General features: G+C 46.9%; 2 protein-coding genes across 4 annotated transcripts; one reads left to right on the forward strand and one right to left on the reverse strand.

The window, feature by feature from the left end:
• Positions 1–1,161: 1,161 nt before the first annotated feature.
• LOC131664502 (ribonuclease Z, mitochondrial) lies at positions 1,162–4,693 on the forward strand. Its single transcript, XM_058935653.1, has 6 exons — positions 1,162–1,439; positions 1,706–2,459; positions 2,546–2,907; positions 2,982–3,374; positions 3,444–3,787; positions 3,861–4,693. The coding sequence occupies exons 1-6, from the start codon at positions 1,239–1,241 to the stop codon at positions 4,270–4,272; spliced, it is 2,466 nt and encodes an 821-aa protein (XP_058791636.1). The 5' UTR covers positions 1,162–1,238; the 3' UTR covers positions 4,273–4,693.
• Positions 4,694–4,905: 212 nt separating this feature from the next.
• Positions 4,906–17,393, reverse strand: LOC131664443 (protein singed). 3 transcript variants are annotated; one of them, XM_058935530.1, is made up of 8 exons: positions 17,241–17,393; positions 11,173–11,256; positions 10,648–10,891; positions 10,387–10,520; positions 9,061–9,344; positions 8,327–8,487; positions 6,278–6,745; positions 4,906–6,207 (listed from the first exon to the last, which is right to left on the reverse strand). In XM_058935530.1, the coding sequence occupies exons 2-8, from the start codon at positions 11,227–11,229 to the stop codon at positions 6,002–6,004; spliced, it is 1,554 nt and encodes a 517-aa protein (XP_058791513.1). In that variant the 5' UTR covers positions 11,230–11,256; positions 17,241–17,393; the 3' UTR covers positions 4,906–6,001. The 3 variants fall into 3 exon arrangements, with proteins under 3 accessions (XP_058791513.1, XP_058791512.1, XP_058791514.1); XM_058935529.1 differs by lacking the exon at positions 17,241–17,393 and adding an exon at positions 16,998–17,039; XM_058935531.1 differs by lacking the exon at positions 17,241–17,393 and adding an exon at positions 12,103–12,122.
• Positions 17,394–19,789: the final 2,396 nt, after the last annotated feature.

Below are 19,789 nucleotides of genomic sequence, written 5' to 3' on the forward strand. Positions count from 1 at the left end.
GAAAGCAAATAAAAGCAGGGAGACGTCAATGATTATGGCGTCTTTGCGGAAAAACGATGTGAAATTTCGCAAATTATACGTGACACAAGAGCAAAAACGGAAGAAGAAATTGCGAAGTTTCGTGAAACTAATGACTTTTCTGTGACAGCTCTACAAACAAACAGTCTTAATTTCTTCTGATCCTTGTTTCGTTTGACAAAGCAACCCTTTTTTTCCCCCTGATTCACCTTTCATTTGAACTCTTCGACCCGCTTTTCGTGTCTTTTTTTTATCAAGGACGCGAAGCGCGTCAACACTCACATTTTTTTACTAACATTAACTATTATAATTCGATTTTCTGCTAGAAGCATCAACTTACATTATTATTTCTGATTTGAAAATTGTATCGGTGTGCGTATGTGTATGTATAATTTTAAAGAGCAGAAAACGTTAGCGCAAGAAATAAAGATTTCCATGCAATAAAAGTGACGTATGACTATGGATCACAAAAAGATAGAATGAGTTATATTAGTGATCGAATTTTCCGCCTTGGTAATCAACTCTAAGACACGATAGATTATAACAATGCTCAGAAAAATGATCCCCAAACGAATTTCTCATTTCGCAATCAGACAGGAAATAACTCTCGAGGAAACCATTCTCTTCGATTCGATCCAACTTTAATCAAGACATTAACGCTGGCGAATCTAATTAGCGTTATCCAAGTGGAATCTTGAAGCGCACCAAGAAGATTTACTTTCAAAGACTTTGAGCGTGGGTAGCTGATGGGTTGAGTTTACCTTGTTCTTTCTTATCGTATATCATATTTCCAGCTATTATACGAAGTTATTCCATTATAATGTATGCAATTTTGATTAAAATGTTTCTTTTTAATTAATGATTGTAACATAACTATGTTTCTTTTCACTCCCATTACAAAAAATTAATGAAAGTAAGAAGTCCCTTATTAATTTATTCTTGTAACCATTACGTATTCAAATTTGTAATTTTAACACATTTAAAATTTTTTAACAATTCAAATTTAGTACTCCTCAAATGATAAAGCAGATTCGAATTAGTAAGTCGATAACAAAGATTTCTTCAATTCCTGTATTATATACAAAGCATTCATAAGATTTGAGGTTAGTTTGCTCTAGTTCTAAATCACTATACAACTACATACAGTAGTTAAAATTTAGTGTTCAAACAATAATAAATTTCTGTTAATTAGAGAACAAATAATAAAGTAAGTTACGCGAATGATTTTCATCACCTTACAAGCTTCTTTAAAATCGTTCTATAGAGCTGCGATTCTAATTCGTAGTTACAAAATTAAGCACACTCCCTTGCGACCCCCAATGATGCCTAAAGATAATGCATATTTGCAAGATTTGCAAATGCAACGACGGAAACAGAAATTAAAATCTACTAAATATGCTCCATCTATGATATCGCTCCAGGTAAATTAAGATTTTTACTAGTAGCTGTAATTTTTTTAATGAAAACTATGTTTGAATAATGTGGTAATACTTTGATAAGTAAAATATTTCCAAATTTTTGTCTATCTATACCTACTTTTTTATAACTTAGGTTTATATTTAATATGTATTTTAACTGATTTCGTTCCAAAGTTGCTGATAATATACATACTAATATATATCTAGTTTTTGATAGAAACAAAAAGAAATAGTAAGATTCCATTCATTAATAAATGAAAAAATTACAGGTAATTGGCAATGGGTCGCCAGCTGATTCAAGATCTGTCTTGCTTAATACAGATCACACAAATTATTTATTTAATTGCGGAGAAGGCACACAAAGATTGGCGACTGAACATCATTGTAAACTTTCAAAAATTGAGCATATTTTTGTGACAAAAGCTTCGTGGGACAATATGGGTGGAATTCCAGGAGCTCTTCTAACAATACAAGATACAGGTGTACCAAAAATTTGTTTGCATGGTCCAGAAGGAACAAATGAATTAATGGAGGCAATTGATAACTTTGTCAACATCAATCAATTAAATGTTGAAGCAGTAGATACCTCAAGGACTTATAAGGACCATGTAATGACAGTTGAATATCATACAATAAAAAATATAATTTCAAAAAAATCAACAGAAGAATCAAAAGAAGACGATAGCATTTCGTTTATTTCATGTGATGCAGATAAAATTAATTTTTACAGTGATAAGCCTAATCAAAATGGTAAAAGACCTCGTACACCTGGTAGTCCAGCACCAGTAACAAGAAAAGGAATTCCTTTGATTATGAATAGAATCAATACTATGATGGTTTATATTTGTAAAATTCATCCCAAAGCAGGATCTTTGAATCTTGTTAAATGTGTCGATGCTGGTATTAAATCTGGTCCAGATATGGGAAAACTCAAAGATGGTAAAGATGTCACACTTCCTAATGGAACAGTTGTTAGAAGTGTAGATGTTGTCAATCCAGCAGAACCAGGACCTTTATTCATTGGTAAGCACTAAAAAATTTATAAAAGTAATTGATAGATTAGAAATGTAATAATTCATGTAAATATTAATTTATTTTTACTGTTTAAGTTATGGAGTGTCCTAATGAAGATTGGATAGATGTTATTGTTAATAATCCAATTTTCTTGAATTATCAGAAAAACACAGCTGAAAATAAAGAAAAAATTGCCAGTTATATAGTGCACTTTACGCCAGCAGCCATATTGAATGATCCAAGATACAAGGAATGGATGCACAAATTTGGTGAAAGCACCGAACATCTCATAATAAATGAAGAGAGCAAATGCAATGGAAGTGAATCTATTCACAAAATGCAACATCAACTTCATTTGATTAATGGTGAAATATTTCCATTTTTTGAGAATAAAACTTACTTTTCTGAACTAAACAACGTCGAAAATGAAATTCAAGTAGAGGAAAATCAACTAGGAGTAAGTTTTGATATTACTAATTCATCGAAATTACGTACTTGCTAACAAATTATATATTTAAATATGAATTCTAGAATGAAAATAAATTAAAAATACGACACTGTAAAACTCTAAATGGAATCCAATTACGTCCGCACAAAGGCTTTGACAATACTGAAGTTAAATTAAATCCAAGAGAATACGTTCAAGAGGCATTGAGCATTGACGGATTGTGTGATGCTATTGCTGATTTACAAACAGAAACAAATAATAGAATTAAATCTTTAGGAACTGTTGAAGAATATCCGAAAATAGTCTTCTTAGGTACGGGCTGTTCTATTCCAAACAAAATCAGAAATACAAGCAGCATACTTTTACAAATATCAGAAAACAATAACATTTTGTTGGACTGCGGTGAAGGTACGGCCGGCCAATTGGTCAGATTTTTTGGTGAGGAACAAGCCGATCACATTTTAAAAAATTTGAACGTAAGTAATTCTTCAAATTATACGTAGAGATTTGAAAGTTCTATTTACAATAATAAATTTTATTTTTAGGCTATTTATGTATCCCATTTGCATGCTGATCATCATTTAGGTTTCATTGGACTTTTGAAGCAAAGAGAGCGTGTTACTGACGATAAATTATATCTGATAGCTCCAGAACAAATTGAGGATTATCTAAATTTGTATGACCATAGATTTGAATCGATTTGCAAAAATTTCAAACTAATTTCAAACAGGGACTTACTGTTGGGCCAAAATATTTTGCCATTTACAATAGCAAAAGAAATGTACGAACGCCTGGAAATATCTAATATCAACACAGCTTTCGTTAAACACTGTCCATATGCCTATGGTGTCGCGTTAACATTAAAAGACGAGCGCAAAATTTCTTATAGGTAACAAATAAGTCTTAATAGTCAAATATTTATAATAGAGCAAATCAAATTAATTTATTATTTTCATTTCCAGTGGTGACACAATTCCATGTGACAGTTTTGTAAAACTAGCAAAAAACAGTTTTTTGCTTATTCACGAAGCAACGATGGAAGATGGTCTAGAGACCGATGCAGCGCAGAAGCATCATTCAACTATTTCCCAAGCGGTAAATGTTGGAGTCAAATCTAATGCGGAGTTTACCATACTCACGCATTTCTCGCAACGATACAGCAAGATGCCACTATTGCCAAAGCAAGGTACCGACTTGAGCCGAGTTGGTATCGCTTATGACTTCATGAAAGTGAAGATGTCGGAACTGTCGCTGTTACCTTTGATGTATCCAAGCCTGAGTATTTTATTCCGTGAATTCACAACGTCACTTGACGAGAAAACCGCCAAGCGACAATTTCAAAAAGAACGACTTATTAAAAATGCTAAAAATTGACAAGAATAAATTTGAAAAGATGAAAAGTAGGTTATCGTAAGATGTGAATGAAGATATTGTGAACTTTGTTACATTTATTTGTATATTATGAACAATTTTTCAAGAGGACAGTGTGAGCTGACTTGTTACCGTGTTGGTGAAGTTTTGACAACGTGTGAAATGTATGATACATATACATCTGTAAAAATGTTGAATTTGATGTATTATAAGAGATTTATATTTGTCGAAAACTATCTTCAGTTGCTAATCTGAAGTGTCGGGTGTATATAGAGTGTTCATAAATTTAGCCTTTAAGCTTCTATTTTTATGATATCTTAAAATAAATGTATTTTGTACATTTATTAAGTATTGATTCCTTCCTTTTTTAATAGAACCTGAAAATCATTCATACGTTAATACAGTAAATTAACTATAGTGTATCGGATTGGAATTTGTTGAAATAGCGATTGAAATTTTTTAATATTCATGAATTAAATAAGTTAGTAATTAGTAATTCTTTTCTTTACTATTGAAATTTGCAGAAGAACCTGAACCCATATTTTATTAAAAATATGTGCATACAACAAAGTATAGAGTGATATAAAAAAAATATATAAGGATATTAAAAATAAATAATTGAACTACTTGTCACCATTCATAAAAACCGTTTATTAATTTTACGAGGCTTTGACACGTCGCTTAGTATTTTTATATTTATTTTGTTCATTATAGAGTATTTGACGACCTCGTTATATGAACAACGAGATACATACAAGAAAAAGAAATTGCGCGAAACTACAAAATATCATCCTAATACCAAACGATCGATGCTATAGAAATAAAATATCCTTATAATTCTACTGCACTTCATTCTTTTTACCTTTTTTTCTTCCATCATTGCATTTCATCTCGATAATGATAATTATATACTTTTATGTATATAGGTATATTTATATAAAAAGGAGACAATAAAAGTTAGTACGAAAGGTTTACTTAGCCAAATTGGGATAGAAATATAGTTTGTTATTAAGTACAAGAGTATATATATTTACACAAAAGACAGATTGCATCGAAAAAAATTTCATTTTGTTTATGTATAAACGACCATTTATGAAAAAGTGCGTGATCGACACGTAAAAAATTCATTCGCAGCCCAGTCGCCGAGCTGAAAAAGAGAAATTTATCATCGACGTCGAAGACTGAACTGCGTCGACTCCAAAAAAGAACGTACATCTAATAAATTCCATTCCCGGTCTTTGCAACTCTTTTCTTCCTCTTACAACACATGTATTGCCGCAACAGACTTGGTTCTCCCTCTCAAACAACGTCTATTTGGTATAAAAGTGCACGTGTATATATAAATATGTATATATATATATATATTTATAAAAAAGGTATCGAATTGGAATGGATTGATTCGAAGTGAGTTGGCTCTCGCGAGCGGTAGACACAACGCACGCGAGTTTGGCTTCTATAAGAGTACAAAGCTTTTTTCTGCGATAAGCATATAAAGTTGGTGTCCCTCGCTCGAGCGAAAGACTTGTTGCGATCTCAGCGTTTTCTCTTCATCTTTAATTAAACTGGAGATTACAAAAGGGGCTCCGATTCGCATGCACACCCATGCAAGTGAGCTTGCTCCCCGATCCACAAAGCTCACCCATCACCTTTCGAGAAAAAGGAAAAAAAATGCGATCTTCCGCGCGCGAGGAGACGCTGCTCGTCGCTCGCGTGTGACGGCGACGAGGTAAATTTAGAATTCCCACTTGGTGGCGGAGGCGTAGTCGATCTCGCCGAGGCGCAAGGCTCCATTCTTGCCGGCAGACAAGTAACGACCGTCAGTGCTCTTGATGCAAAGCCGCGAGGGCTCGCGAAGCTCAAGGTAGAAGCCGCACGACGGCACGTCCGAGTCGACTGTTACTCCCTCGCTGTCTGCGTGCCAGTACTTGCCGTTTTGCCCTGTGAATTACGATCATCGTCGACAGGCATTTCTTTCAAAGCCACCGCAAAGGCGTGAAGCCAATCTCACCCTTGAATCTGACGATGCCGCGCTCGCATCGCTCGACCCTGATGGTCTCGTAGCCAGCCTTGTTGCACTCGAGCTTGGGACTGGCGGCACTCTTGGGCCCGACGAATCCTTGCTCGCAGCGCAGCACGAGCACGGGCCGATTCATCAGATAGAAGTAGTACTTGCATGCGTCGTTCTCCACGTTCACGTTGTCGGCGTTGGCGTAGAGATGTCCAGAGCGCTTGGTGGCCAAGTACTTGCCGTTATTGCCGCGCAACGCCACGGTGCCGTCCTCCGGCTGCCAGATCAAGTCGAACAAGCCGTTGGAGCTGCGCTTATGCTCGGAGGCTTGGATTCCACCGCCGGACTCGAGGGTCCAGTAGCGGTCCTGCATCGTGCGCACGTACCAGCGCTTCGTCGTGCGATCGAACTCTAGTTGGAAGGTCTCGTGGCCGGAGATCTCGTCTTGGTTGGCCGTCACGTCGACGCCTGCAATTTCAAAAGACGAATCAGTCGTCGGCTGTCGCTCGCCTTGCGCGAGAGAGGACGATCGGAGAGACCCAGCGGCGAGAGGCGGCGCGCGAATTGCGCGGCACAGTGCCGACGAGGAAGCCGGCAATTGCGCGAGTTGTGCAAAAGTTTAGAAACGGCTTAATTCTCCGTCGGCCGCGAGCGAAACCGCGAGACCGTTGATGAACTCTGAGTGATAGTAATAGCAGCCGCGCTCGAGTAGCTCTCACCGCTGATTGGCCTGCGTTTCTTGCAGTCTGCCCTGATACAACATCGCGACCGCAGCGTCGTCGAGCGACTGCTCCCTCGCCGTAATAAATTATCTATCGGCGATTCGCGAGGCCACGGAGGAAGCGCGCGCGTCAAATAATTCATGAATCACTCTCGCCCATGATTCACACCACGAAAACTACCCCACACGTCGACCATCCGGCGCAATCGATATATGCTCGTGCGGCGAAGTTGAAAGAAAAAAAAACAATTTCGGGAATTCTGCATCGCCTGAAATTCAATAGCAGCGGCAGCAAAAGGAAAATTAACGGGGGAGAGAGTAAGAAGTGCAAGCAGCATAGACAAGTAGTGTTTCAGCATTTAGCATGCCGAGCTGCGGCGAGAGCACCTCATGAATTTCTAAGAGGCCCCTCCATTTCCGGCTGCAGTAGTCGCAGATTGAGAAGAGAAAGAACGAGAGAGAGAGAGAGAGAGAGAGAGAGAGAGAGAAAGAGAGAGACAAACGTCCTGTGTGTTTTATACACACGCGCCTATACGCGCGCGTCTGTATTCCTTTTATACTCCTTGGAAACGAGCTTTTTTTAATCGAAGCGTATGCTTTTTATTATGCTCTCAGTCTCTCTCACTCCCTTTTCTTCGTCTACCGGCGAGAAAAGCCGGCTTGCTGGATTCTAATATTTTAATTGAGCTGCGAGCGCAGCGTTTATATATATATATTTTTTTTTCGTCACTTTGATTTCAACCATTTACGGAAATTAACTCTGACACGTTTCACGCGGCGCACACAATGACGATCGCGATTAGAACGCCGCGGCGTCTACGGCTCAAAGAGCTGTAGTTCCCACATTTTTTATGCAAAGTGGTTTTACAATCTCGGCACAATCAACGAATACCAATTTATATAAAGACGCTGTCGTCACGGCCTTTGCAATTACTCAATAGTTACAACCACAGCGGAGTGATTGTAAACAGCGCAGCGAGCAATAAAGTGGAGCAGTTTGTCCCAAGGTTACCGCGAGATACAATGGCAGGAAACAAATTTAGAAAAAAAGGCGTACGCAGCAGCAACAGGAAGCAATACGACCGCAAAAGACAGGCAGAGCCTATGTGCAGTGACACTCCTGTATAGCTTGAAATATTATGAGAACTTGTCGATCGACGGTTTCCTCGACTCTGCGAATTGGCGTGTTCTACGAGTGTAGCGGCTCATAATTACACGACAAAGCGGCTGCCGATCATTGTTATCGAACGTCGCTACCGGAGCAGCTCCCGTGCTCGAACAAATCGCTGCCCGCTGCTCACGGACGGCGCATTTTGGAATTTGCTTACCTTGCTTCACCGACACGTAGCGCTGGTTGAGGGCGGCTACGAACGAGGCCTGGGGCAGCGAGTCCTCCAACGAGAACAGCTCGTCTCGGGTCACGCTGGTCGAGCGCGACTTCAGCACGGCCTTACTGCCGATCGGCGCCAGATAGCTGCCGCTTATGTCTCTGCGAAAACCGCAAAAGGGCGCCTCTGTTGGTACGGCTCTCTTTTCTCGTGCCGCGCTTGCCCGAAACGTTGAATATTCATGCGTTCGGCGACGTGTCGACCCATCAGGGGCGCGCGAGCCCTCGCGAGCAGAGCCTACGCGAACGCACATCAGCTGGCCCGCGGCTGACCCGAGAGAGTCCTCGTAACGCCGAATCCCCGCGACTTTGGGCGCGGAAAGTAAAATAAAAGAAGACAATTGGCTTCGGCCGCGTGCGAGGCAGGCAGGTGTGCCCGTATCTGGCGAAACTTTCGCGGCCCCTCTTCCTCGAACGTAGAGAACACGGCCTCTCTCGGGTGAGTCACTCGTAATGACTATATGTGAGTACGCCACACGTCCACGGTGATTTAGTGGCGAGCCAAAAGGATTGATTCCAATTTTCTTTTTTTTTTCTTCTCTTCTCTCGCTTTATTAGGCGGGCGGTGCGCGTGTCCGTGGCTTTATTTCTTCATACAGCGCGCGAGACGAGATACGTCAATCTTCCCGAGCGTCGCGTAACGATCCGCTCGCCAGGCTCGCGCCTTCGACCGACCTGAGGGCAAGAAGTCCAGCGTGGAACTCGGCGGCATAGAGGCAGTCGCGGGTGCAAGTCTCGAGCAGCTTGCCATCGCGCGCCAAGTACTTGTTGTTGCAAGTGTGCAAAGCGTAATGGCCGCCCTCGGGTTTGCCACGCGAGTCGACGTGCTCGCTCGGTCCACGGAACTCCAGGGTAAAGAGGGTGTCCTCGCCCCATGGCACTGGCGCGTCCACGTGGATTTCGTCCTGCGACGCACTCAGGTGAGCGAAACGCTTGCGGCCTGCCGAGCGTAGGTTCACCTAGAAATTTTCAATTTGTTTTATTGCTCCTTCCATAGTTGAGGGATACGTGAAAAAAAGAAGAATTGAGTGTGTGTGTTTTTTACAGCCGCTCTAAATCTAGATCTAAAATTGAAAAAAAGCAAAAGTGTTGAACACAACGTCGTTGCGGAAACGACACGTGGAGAAAGTTGAAAAAAGTCAGATTTGTTCTATCGACTTCCGTGATCGTCACGACACATACACCGCGCCGCACGCTCGTAAAGTTTCTGTGTCGACGATCGAACGAGATCGAACTTTATAACTTTCCCACTAGCGAGATGCTCGTAAAAAAACGGAGCTGCCTTTTTTAATTCGCCTTGGCTTGCCCATGACACCGTTAAACTGCACGCGAATTCCCACGAGAGAGAGAGAGAGAGAGAGAGAGAGAGGGAGAGAGAGAGAGGGAGAGAGACACACACAAACCGATAAGATTTGACGACTCTAAATTGGGTATTAGCGATGGAAAAGAAAAGGCAAGAAATGCGATCGAGCGCCGATATCAAAAAGTACCGTGAGTCAGAGGATGACCGTAGCTCATTGTGGCGAAGAACAGTGAAGGTGGCAGGCGTTTATTTCGCGTTCTTTTTGATCGATCGACGTGACTCGTTGCGAATAAGATGAGACGATCGACGAAGCGGCTTGAAGGCGATTCGACAGAGCTTACCACGAAAAACAAACAAACGATCGTCCCAAGGCGATCGTTCCATTTTACTTTTCCTAGCGCAGCCTTCCTGCCTGCCGTTAAGCAAAGCAGAAAAAGCGCGAGCACGTATGCACGGTGCGCTGTATGCACGTCCATAACCGCTCGTGGCAACGGTCCGTTATGAGCATTTTTATCTTTCCTGCGCGGACGCGTTGGTAGCCGCGAGTGTTGAGCAACAGGCGCGTATAGCGGGCAACTCGGATGGACGCGCGCGCCATTATGCAGCCGTGAGATACCTCTTTTTTTTCTACTTTTCGAAGCGACCGAGCGAGAAAGGGCGACGAAAGGCAGCGCTGCAAAGCAAAGCGGACAGCTCACCTGAGGCCTGGCGGCGAGATGAACGAGCCAGTACTCGGACTCGCCGGGCGCCTTGGCCGTGCACTTGAGCTCGTCCTGGCTCGATCCTAGAAAGTAGCCCCGCTGCACGTTCTTGAGCGCCCATCTACCGCTTCCTGCCGACGACGAACGACGGGATTAAGTGACGAACGGGCGATTGTCGCGACGCGTGCAACGGATCGCCGACGGCCGAGCCGAAGGTCCGTCGCACGCGCGGCGGCGAGCTCGGCAATGGCCACTGACCGTCGCTGGCGATGTGGATCTGAAAGGCGCAGCCGGGGTCGCCGGCGTCCTCGGTCTCGCCGGTCACGTTGCCGAACTGGTCCACGGCGAGGTAGCGGTCCAGGTGGGAGCGCAGGTAGACCTGCTGCTCGTTGCCCTCCAGCGTCCACAGCTGCTTCTTCTTCAGGCTTGCGCCGTTCGCGTTGATCTTGAAGCCGAACGTCTCCGCCGTCAGGTACTTGAATTTGCCGTTGATCAGGCCGATCTGCGAATTGGTCGCGGCGATTACTCGTTGCGTCCCGTCGAGCCGATCGGGTCCGGACGTTGCTCTGCGCGCGCGTCCTCGGTGGCAGTTGCGCCGGCGAACGACTCCGCGTCCGCCGTCCCGAGCGATCGCGCGGAGCGACGTCCGCGAGCACGGCAGCCGGGCCGACTTCGCGTCGGGGAAGACAGCGTCGGCCGCGGGCCCGAGCACGGAAAGGGGAGCGAGGGGGCGAGCCCGCCGCTGTCGAGGCTCCGGCGTGGCAGCGCGAAGGGCCAACTCACCGTCCAGCCGGTCCTCTCGAAGCCGTTCTCAGCGTGCTCGCCGTTGGTCTGCATCATGGCGAATCGAACTGCTCGCAAAGTCGCCTGCAAAGGGGAAGCCAGCTTTTAGTAATTGCCGCGCTATTGTGCGTCGCCGGCCTGCGGCGAGGAAACCGCGACGCGCCAAAGCATAATCGTGCGTGCAAAAACTCGACCGAGAAAGAGAGAGAGAGAGAGAGAGAGAGAGAGAGAGAGAGAGAGAGAGAGAGAGAGAGAGAGAGAGAGAGTTTGAATTGACATCCGGTCGTCGATATCGAGCGCCGAGTATGCGAAATTGAATAGCTGGCCTCGCGCAGAGGCCTGCACGCTCTCTCTCTCTCTCTTTCTCTGGATTCATGGCAAGGGGAGCTTTTGGTTCGCGCAAAGTATCTCTCGAGGCTGAAAAATGCCGATTCGATGGCCTGCGCGTCGGGCGGGAAGCAGCTCCGCCGATACACGCAGCGCGCGAGGGGGCTCTCTCGCGCAACGAAGCGCGGGCAGGTATTGATCCCTGGGGCAGGCCGCTGCTCCGCTCGTCGTTGTGTAGCGGCAGGCGTTCTTCTTTCTCGGCCTATCTATCTATCTATCCGATATGCTCGCGCGTAGAGAGGCTTTTGGCCTTCTTTTTTCTCTTCCTCCGCCCCCCCCCCGTCCCGCTCCGTCTTCTCGGCAGTAAGCCGAGAGAAGAGGACTTGCGCAGGGAAACGCGTGAAATTTTCGGCATCGGCAGAAGCGCGCGAGTCCGCGTTCTCGTTCGTCGCGGGCCGCAAGGGCGCGGTCGACCGCAAGCGAAGGCGTTCCGTTGTTCGAACAACGACTGCGAATCCCCGCGGTGTCGCGCGCGCAGCTCTTGCCGAGCGAGACAGACAGAGAGAGAGAGAGAGAGAGAGAGAGAGAGGAGAGAAGGCCGACGGTCGACGGCGCTCGCGCGGCAGGAAGTCGGTTTGGCGTCCTGCAACGTCGAAGCGCGAAGGAAGACTGCGATGCGGCGGCGAGAGGCTGGCGAAACTGCAGGCCGGATCCCGGTCGATCGACGGCGCGGACGCCCGTGTGCTCCCCGGGCCGCGGCGGCTGGGCCGCAGCTGTCGCGCACACGCGCGTCCACGCCATTAGCGATAACGAGCGCCGACGCGCGCGTTGCCTCTTTCCACTGTCCTTTTTATTTGCTTATTGTCTTCTTTTTTTCCTTTTTTCGTCTCCTTTTTTTCTTTTTCGACGCTCTCGCCAGCGCTGCTATTACCGCGTCCGGAATGCGGCCAGCGACCCGCGACAGCGTACGCGCTCGCGCAAAATTGTTTCGTGATTGCCAACGCGATCCGCTCTTGCGCGCTCTTACACGCTAAATCGGCCGCGCTCGCGCAAACGCAACACGCCGCGACGGCGATGATCGCCGGATGCGCGCAGTTTTTGTTTTCGAAGGCGGGCTCGAGCGGCTCCCTTTGAAACTACTCGTAAGATCGCGCGCCGCTGTGGTTTAGGCGCGGTTGGATTTTCTGTTACGGCTTGTTTCAGACGGCGAGAGGCAGCGCGGCAGCAGGTGCGCCGAGCGACCTGCGAGCGGGACGCTCGATCGAGCGTAAATCAGGCGAGATTGCTCGACGAAAACTGAAATTGAGCTCGGACGCCTAGGAAAGAACGAGGAAGAAAACCAAACGGTAATATCGCTTGGAACACAATCAAGTATCCTGCGCGCTCTCTCGCGCAGCTTTGCCCGTTCGTTTCACGGAATTGCCGCACGCATATCGCCCGGAAATGGAAGAATATTAGCCGTACACATCGCATATCGCCAGCGATGCTTGCGTGCCACCGATACGAGAGTCAACGAAGTCACCAGCTGGACGTACGAGGGAAAGGAGAATCGCGAATCTCTTCCCGATCGCAACCCTGCGAATGATCTTCCGAATTTTCGCTCGTTCGAGTCGTAATGGAAAAGAAAGTAAGCCCCGAACGTAACGACGACGAAGGATGCCAGAGAGTACCTCGAGCGCCGCGACAATTCAATCGATCGGAAGCGCGAGTGCGAAGCCCAAACTGCGAGCAACTCGCGCATACCTGCGAGAGAAGCAATACGAGCTGTGCCGGCAGCAGGCCACTCGCCTTTTGCCTCTGCTCTCGCGCGCGCCAAATATAGATCGACTCGTCGTCGTCGCCGTCGGCGTCGTCGCGAGCGAGAAAACTGTCTGCCGCGCGCGTAATACGCTCGCGCGACGATGCGCGCCGATCGAACGCCGCCGATGTCCTCGAACCGATCGTTCGACGCGAGCTTTCGCGCTGCGATTGCTCGGTCGCGATCGACTTTCAAGATCCGAGGCGACCATCGCCCGGCGAGCAACGAAAGAGACTCGCTACGTCTCAAAGCGAACCGGCCAGTCGCGAATGCCACGTTTGCACAACGCAATGTCCAAGTTGTCGCCTGCATCCGCAGACACTGTCATTATCGAGTCCTAAATTTTGTATACCCCCTCCCCCCCCCCCCCCCCCGTTTTTAATTAAACGCGCCACGAACGCTTTTACGATTGAATCTCGTGGCTGTCTGAAAAAAAAACAGATAAAAAACGAGAGAAAGTGCAGCAGAGGAAGAAAAAAAATTGGGCTACGCGGTATTATGTTTACACTGGAGATTTCACTCTGTGTGCGAGTGTATACGCGTGTAAAGAGATCCGTGCCGATTTAACGAGCTGAAAATGAAGTGGCCATTTCACGCACGCGCTATTACGACCATCCGTTAATTGGCTCGCTTCGGTAAAAAGAACTTTCTTCGCGTAACGCTACATTGTGATTCCGACCGAAATGCAAATAGACGGATCAAAAACAAGGACGGCGGCGCGGCTAAATTTAGCGGCTCGAAAGTACGAATATCGCGCGCGAAGCGCATTTGGAACTGCACGCGCGCGCTGAATCATCGCCGGGCACTTTGATTTCTTTGCGCGCGCGCGCGCGACCATCGTGCGCGAGCACGAGAGAGCCTTCTGCGGGAAAACTTCCTCTCCCCCTTTAAATGCACGCCTCCCGCGAGAAATGATCGATAGGTTGGCGCTCGCGCTCGAAAGAGGACGTACGATCGCGCTCTCTGCAATCGGCGAGGACGAAAGAGGGACATAAAAGGCAGCAAGGAAAAGAAACGAATAGCATGGTATATTGAGCGATATCGCTGTTCGACTTTTATAAATTGCACGCACTATAAACGCCGCTGATAATGACGGCCAATATCGTCCGCTCACAGTGACACGAGTCATTTTCAATTCACGAACCGATCGAGAGAGCGAGAGGAAGAAACTGTTGATACGTTTGCTAACGCTTCTCGCGAGTGTCTTGCGCAACCCAGCGCGATCGCAAGTCAATTAAGATATCGACGGTTTTTCGTCACACGTTCGCGATAACAATTAACGAGCAATTGACACATATAAAACCGAGCCGTGTAATTAAATGGCGCGATCCCAACTCCCCTCGCTCGAGCAGTCGGCCGCGGTCGATCGAACAATGCAATGAGCGTGAGGGACACTCCCTGAACGCCCGAAACGTTGCAGTGTGCGACTTGCCCGATCAATCACAATTAAGCTAGGCCGATCCAAATCTGGACGGCAATGCCCTCTCGCTTATGCATCCTTTCCCTTGATTGATTTACGAGCTACTTTGATATAACGCGATTGCGTCTAATTTACATTTGGCGACTGCAAAGTACTGTGACAATGAGCGTACGAGGAAGCGTTTAGATTTCATGCTCGTTCTCGGAAGTTGATTGATTTTCACGCGACGCCTCGCGACGACGATATACGATCGAGCGAGGAGCCGTGCCGCGGGCGTGGATTCGCGTTGAACGAGCCGCGCTTAGCTGGCCGCAACGAAATACACGCGTTTGAATGGGGCGAGCCGCGGCGGCACGAATGAAAACACCGCGCGGCGTTACAGCAACGCACGCGTCGCCGTCCTTCGAGGAACGGGGGAGTCGTGGAGCATATCTCGAGATTAATAGCAGAGATGCGCGGTCTGACGCCAAGCTCTCTACGCGCCCGGAAAAGCGTGACGAGCACGTGCAACAACGCACCAGATTCTCACGTGCATTCGTTGTGACGTGCTCCCGAGCCCGAGCGGCCGGCGTGCATCATCGGCTACCCAACGAAAAGTCCCTAGAGAGAGAGAGAGAGAGAGCGCTGCGACACACACGCTCGAGGCAATCGAGAGAGCCGATAAGCAAAAGCCAACAAGACGAGCATGTCACGCGTCGCGCATTTTGCGCCGGAAACCTCTGAAAGTCGTCGAGGGGTTGTAGCTCCGTGGCTTCCGAGGCGAAAAGTAAAAAAAATAACACGCGTATGACACACGTGTGCTCGGGCACACGCGAGGACCCCGTCAAAATACAAGCCACCCTTCGCGAGTCACACAGAGACACAAAAATAGATCGCTATATACGAATTATCGCTCGCTTCGGATGCTTCATGTGATTTCGCTTTATTTGTTTTTCTTTAAAAGAGCGGCGCAGGAGCACGACTGTCTTTGTACCCCAAGTTGATTTTTACGAGGGATAGAGCGAGAGACTTGAACTCTCGAGATATGAATCATTTGATTCAATTCTAGAAACCACTCTCTCTCTCCTTTTTTCTTCTCTGGTTGCCAGAATATAGCGAGATCTCTATACGCTTGAGGGGTTTAGATTTGTTAACACAAAATCAAACCGGGAAACGCTCCAACGTAATTAAGTAAGTGCGACAATCGTCACTTACGTCCGTGGAAACTCAATTAAGCGTTTGCAACGTAAAACACTGACGAAGAATGAGAGAACCGACCATGACAATCGACGTTAAAAGCCCATTCCCTTATCGAAAATTGCACTCGTATCTCAAGGTGATAAACCACAAGACAATACAAGCGCCTGTAGCGCGCGTGGCGCTGCGCACGACAGTGTGAAACTGGAGAGAGCGTGTGCGCGCGACGAAAAACGAAAAAGGCGAATCAGCGAGCGGCGATAGCAGGTCGACGGCCTGCGCGGCGATATACCTCGCCTCGCCCGCGAGAGCAGTTGGATCGACCCTGACCCTCGTGTGCGTGAACGCGCCCCACGAGAAATTACCCCACACTGCGCGCGCGTGCGTGCGTTGCGACGAAAGAGCCAGATTTCCACCCTCGCGCCAACGAGCAGCGCCGCAGTCACAATGGGAAAAGCCCCATCGATTTGTCTGCAAGGCGATGCTTGTGCTCGGATGTGGATTTCTATTCGTTTTATTGTCGTCGTGTGTCGTTATACGAGTTTTCGAAAAGTCACCGTGAGGAATAGACGTATAAGTTTCATGTAAAGAAAAGCAGTTGCGAAATGCATCATTAAAAGAAGCTGATACGACTGCATCCTCAAACGCGATAAGTAACTGTGCGATGTTACAAAACATCATGAGAATGGGACTCGCTTTAATTAAAAAGAAAAAGAAGTGTAATAACTTTCAATCGAGGTCGGATTTTATATATATATATATATATATATATATATATATATATATATATATATATATCTGTGTGTATATTGGGGGAGGGGGGAATCTCTAAACAGTTTTAATTGCTATAGTCTACAGAGTGGAAAAATTATCTGGCTCCGTTACTCGAAAGGGGTAATAACACCGAGATTTACGTGCTCCAAAAAAAAATGTTTAAACTGATCGCGAATTTACATATTTATTCCACTAATGAAGTTTTACGACATTGCATTCCCGTTATGTCAATAAAACATTCTGAACTGAAAAACTTTCGAATATAGTATATAGCGCGACTGTATTAAAAAATAATCAGCTAGCGTTTAAACGCCAAGTAACATTACTTACAATATGCACACTCGAGTTGTCGACCATGCATATATTGTGTTCGGATAAGTCTGTAGCAAAACAGTAATCCGAAGCTAGTCGATGAAAACACCGAAGTTTCCGGGAAAACGTTCATACAGAACGTTCTGCTCTGGAAATTAGCGGATAATATCGATCGCGCGCTTACACCCGGCAAGTGTCGGCTGTGGGCCGGTGTAAAAGGGCGAATCCCGCCACGTTCGTCGATTACTCTTGCATACTCACCGTGCGCCGTGGCCAAAGCAACCTAGCAACAACAACAAAGTACCAAAGTCGGCTTGTCGCACACAAAAGGCACTAACACGCGAAAGTGGTTGTTGAGTTACAAAAAGTAGAAAAGAACCGAGGTACGTGCGTACGAAGCTCGCGAGTCGAAGCTTGTCGCGCAACTGAGCAACTGGCTCTTGCGTTCGCGCCGGCGCGCCACACAGAAAGGAGAAGAGAGAGAGAGAGAGAGAGCAAGAGAACCAAAGCCCGAGGACGAGCCTGCTGCTGCTGACAAAGTGGCATAGTGGGGGAGAGCTGCGAGCAGGGAGGATAACCACATACCTAGCACACGAGTCTTCTTTTCTTTCTTCCTTTCTTTTAGCCGAGTTGCGTGTTAGAAGCAGCTGATGTTTTTTTTTATTCCATTTGTTTCGGGTGAAGAACTTTTGGGATGAGATTTTTTCGGTGTCGTGGGGGTTGTCGTGCAAGCTTTTCTAATCTTATTTACTGATCATTGGTTCAATTATGTTTAATCTTTTTTTTAAATGCAGTACAGCGATCTAATTTTATTTAATGATATTTTCTGCGAAAACTTCTACGATTTTCGCCCAGCATGGGTATTTAAAAATTCATTGCAATGAGGATGGGAGGGGGGCAGGGGGGCGAAATTTCACGTGGGTACGCATAACTCGTGCGGACGACTTGGCACTTGCGTCTGCCGAAATTCGAGCGGCTCTCGATGCGCACACGTCCGCATACCTCTATCGCAGAGAAGCGCACCGCTCCCCGAATCCGCCGACGTCCAAATATAGGGCACCATTAAATCCGGCGTACGACACTGCAGTCGTTATACTCGCGCGCGCGCTGCACATACTACGTAGAGTGGGAGGACCAGAATGCGCATCGAACGGCGAACCCTGAAAACGAAAAAAGAGGAGCTACATGTCTCGTGCCTTTTTTCGAAAACTTTTGTTCTAATAGCGCGCTACTCGTACCGAGGCGTTTGTGGGCCGAAGAGAGAGAGAGAGAGAGAGAGAGAGAGAGAGAGAGAGAGAGAGAGACGGGGAGGAGTGAGCTATTCTCTCTCTGCAAGAAGTGATTGTATACACATTTTGGTAATTGTTATGCCAACGAGGCTCCTTCCATTCGGTGCGTCTTTCAATTGAAAATTCAAACGACGTCGCGCAAGTGGTCTTTTCCATTTCGAATACTCGTTGCGATCATTAAATGAGATCGACTCACGCGCGACTTTCCTCGTCGATTACGCGCTCGGTGAGAATCGACGACACACATAACTCGCCGAGCATGGAGATGAAAAGAAAATAAGAAAAACGCTCCACAACAAATACAATAAAGAGAGTTAGCTTCTGCACAATTAACGGCGCGCGCTCTCAGCAAGAAAGAAGACGCTTGTCCGCCAGCTGGAAATTCAACTCCCTTTGGCTTACCGAAGGCTCTTAGGATCTTCGGTTACCAGTGTCGCTCTCTCAGCTCGCTGAATGCGCGAATCGTGAACGCACGGGCGGAGCGACGAAAGAAAAAAAAAACGGTTAAAATTATTTAGCGAGATCGAGGTGTGCAGCGGCCAATTAATTCGCGGCGAAGAGCCGTGACTAACGAGGTAACGCGCGCGCGTTGACCATCGGCGTTCCTTCGCGCCGTTTACCTTTCGCGCTGCGCACGGACGCGTGAACGCGGAGTCTTCTTGACCAGCGCGCCCGAAAAGTTCACAGGCGAAGCCCAATTCGGATCGCGGTTCACTCGCGGGCTTCCGAGTCAGTTGGCGCAGCTGCGCGATAACCACCGCCGTTATCTCGCGAGGAAATTCAGCGGGCGAACGGTCGCCGAGGCGCACGGGTAAACGGCTCGTTAACATCGGGCACGCCGGGGGAAATCGCGCCGAGGAAAGGCGGCAACGGCGTAAGCGCCTGCGATTCGCACCTCGTCGAAAGTTGCGCTTTACGCGCGCGCGCTTTGTTCCACTTTCGGCTTTTACAATTCGGTTGCAGCGCAGCCGGCGACGATGGAAAAAAGAAAGAAAAGAAGAAGACAAAAAAGAAAGAAAACAGAAGCGAACAAAAAACATTTGTGGGTCAAGGTGAAACCGCGCGGAAACGAGGAATAGAGTTGTTTTAATTTTCGCACGCGCTCTCGGATGCTAATTGCCTCCGCCGTGCACAACGATGCGGATTTTGTTGCGCGTTTCGATCTTTTAATTGGCAACAAAGCCTTGGCAATTAGCGAACGATCAATTACATCTTTCTCTTTGTTTTTGTTGTTTTGTTTCGTTTTGTTTTCTTTTATCGCGGACAATGTCTGTCGATCACGGAATCTCTTCGCTTTGCAGATGCGTTTCGCGCTGCGCACAATGAACGTTGCCCAAGTCATGGCGTCAACTGCTGAAAGCCTAAAACGATCGACTCAGCACGGTCGACGACAAAGAAAATGCTAGCTCATCGAGAAAGTGATCGCGCGGAGCTTAGCCGTTTCGCGAGCGAGCGCACGATTATTATCCGCGAGCGCGGTCGAACCGACCGTATCGCGCTAATCAAGTGTGATTAGACGAG

Source organism: Phymastichus coffea, unplaced genomic scaffold, assembly GCF_024137745.1.
Source record: "Phymastichus coffea isolate CEN01 unplaced genomic scaffold, Cenicafe_Pcof_1.1 PCOF00044, whole genome shotgun sequence".
NCBI lineage: Eukaryota > Metazoa > Arthropoda > Insecta > Hymenoptera > Eulophidae > Phymastichus > Phymastichus coffea.

What these genes read in the sequence shown, in the direction of transcription:
- LOC131664502 (XM_058935653.1), top strand. Translation starts at nt 1,239, where the DNA reads ATGATTTTCATCACCTTACAAGCTTCTTTAAAATCGTTCTATAGAGCT. An exon ending in CATCTATGATATCGCTCCAG is followed by an intron (nt 1,440 to 1,705) that starts GTAAATTAAGAT and finishes AAAAAATTACAG; the next exon opens with GTAATTGGCAATGGGTCGCC. An exon ending in TAGAGGAAAATCAACTAGGA is followed by an intron (nt 2,908 to 2,981) that starts GTAAGTTTTGAT and finishes TATGAATTCTAG; the next exon opens with AATGAAAATAAATTAAAAAT.
- LOC131664443 (XM_058935529.1), bottom strand. Translation starts at nt 17,024, where the DNA reads ATGGTCGACAACTCGAGTGTGCATATT. An exon ending in ACAACTCGAGTGTGCATATT is followed by an intron (nt 11,257 to 16,997) that starts GTAAGTAATGTT and finishes TCCCCTTTGCAG; the next exon opens with GCGACTTTGCGAGCAGTTCG. An exon ending in CTACGTGTCGGTGAAGCAAG is followed by an intron (nt 6,746 to 8,326) that starts GTAAGCAAATTC and finishes TTGAAATTGCAG; the next exon opens with GCGTCGACGTGACGGCCAAC.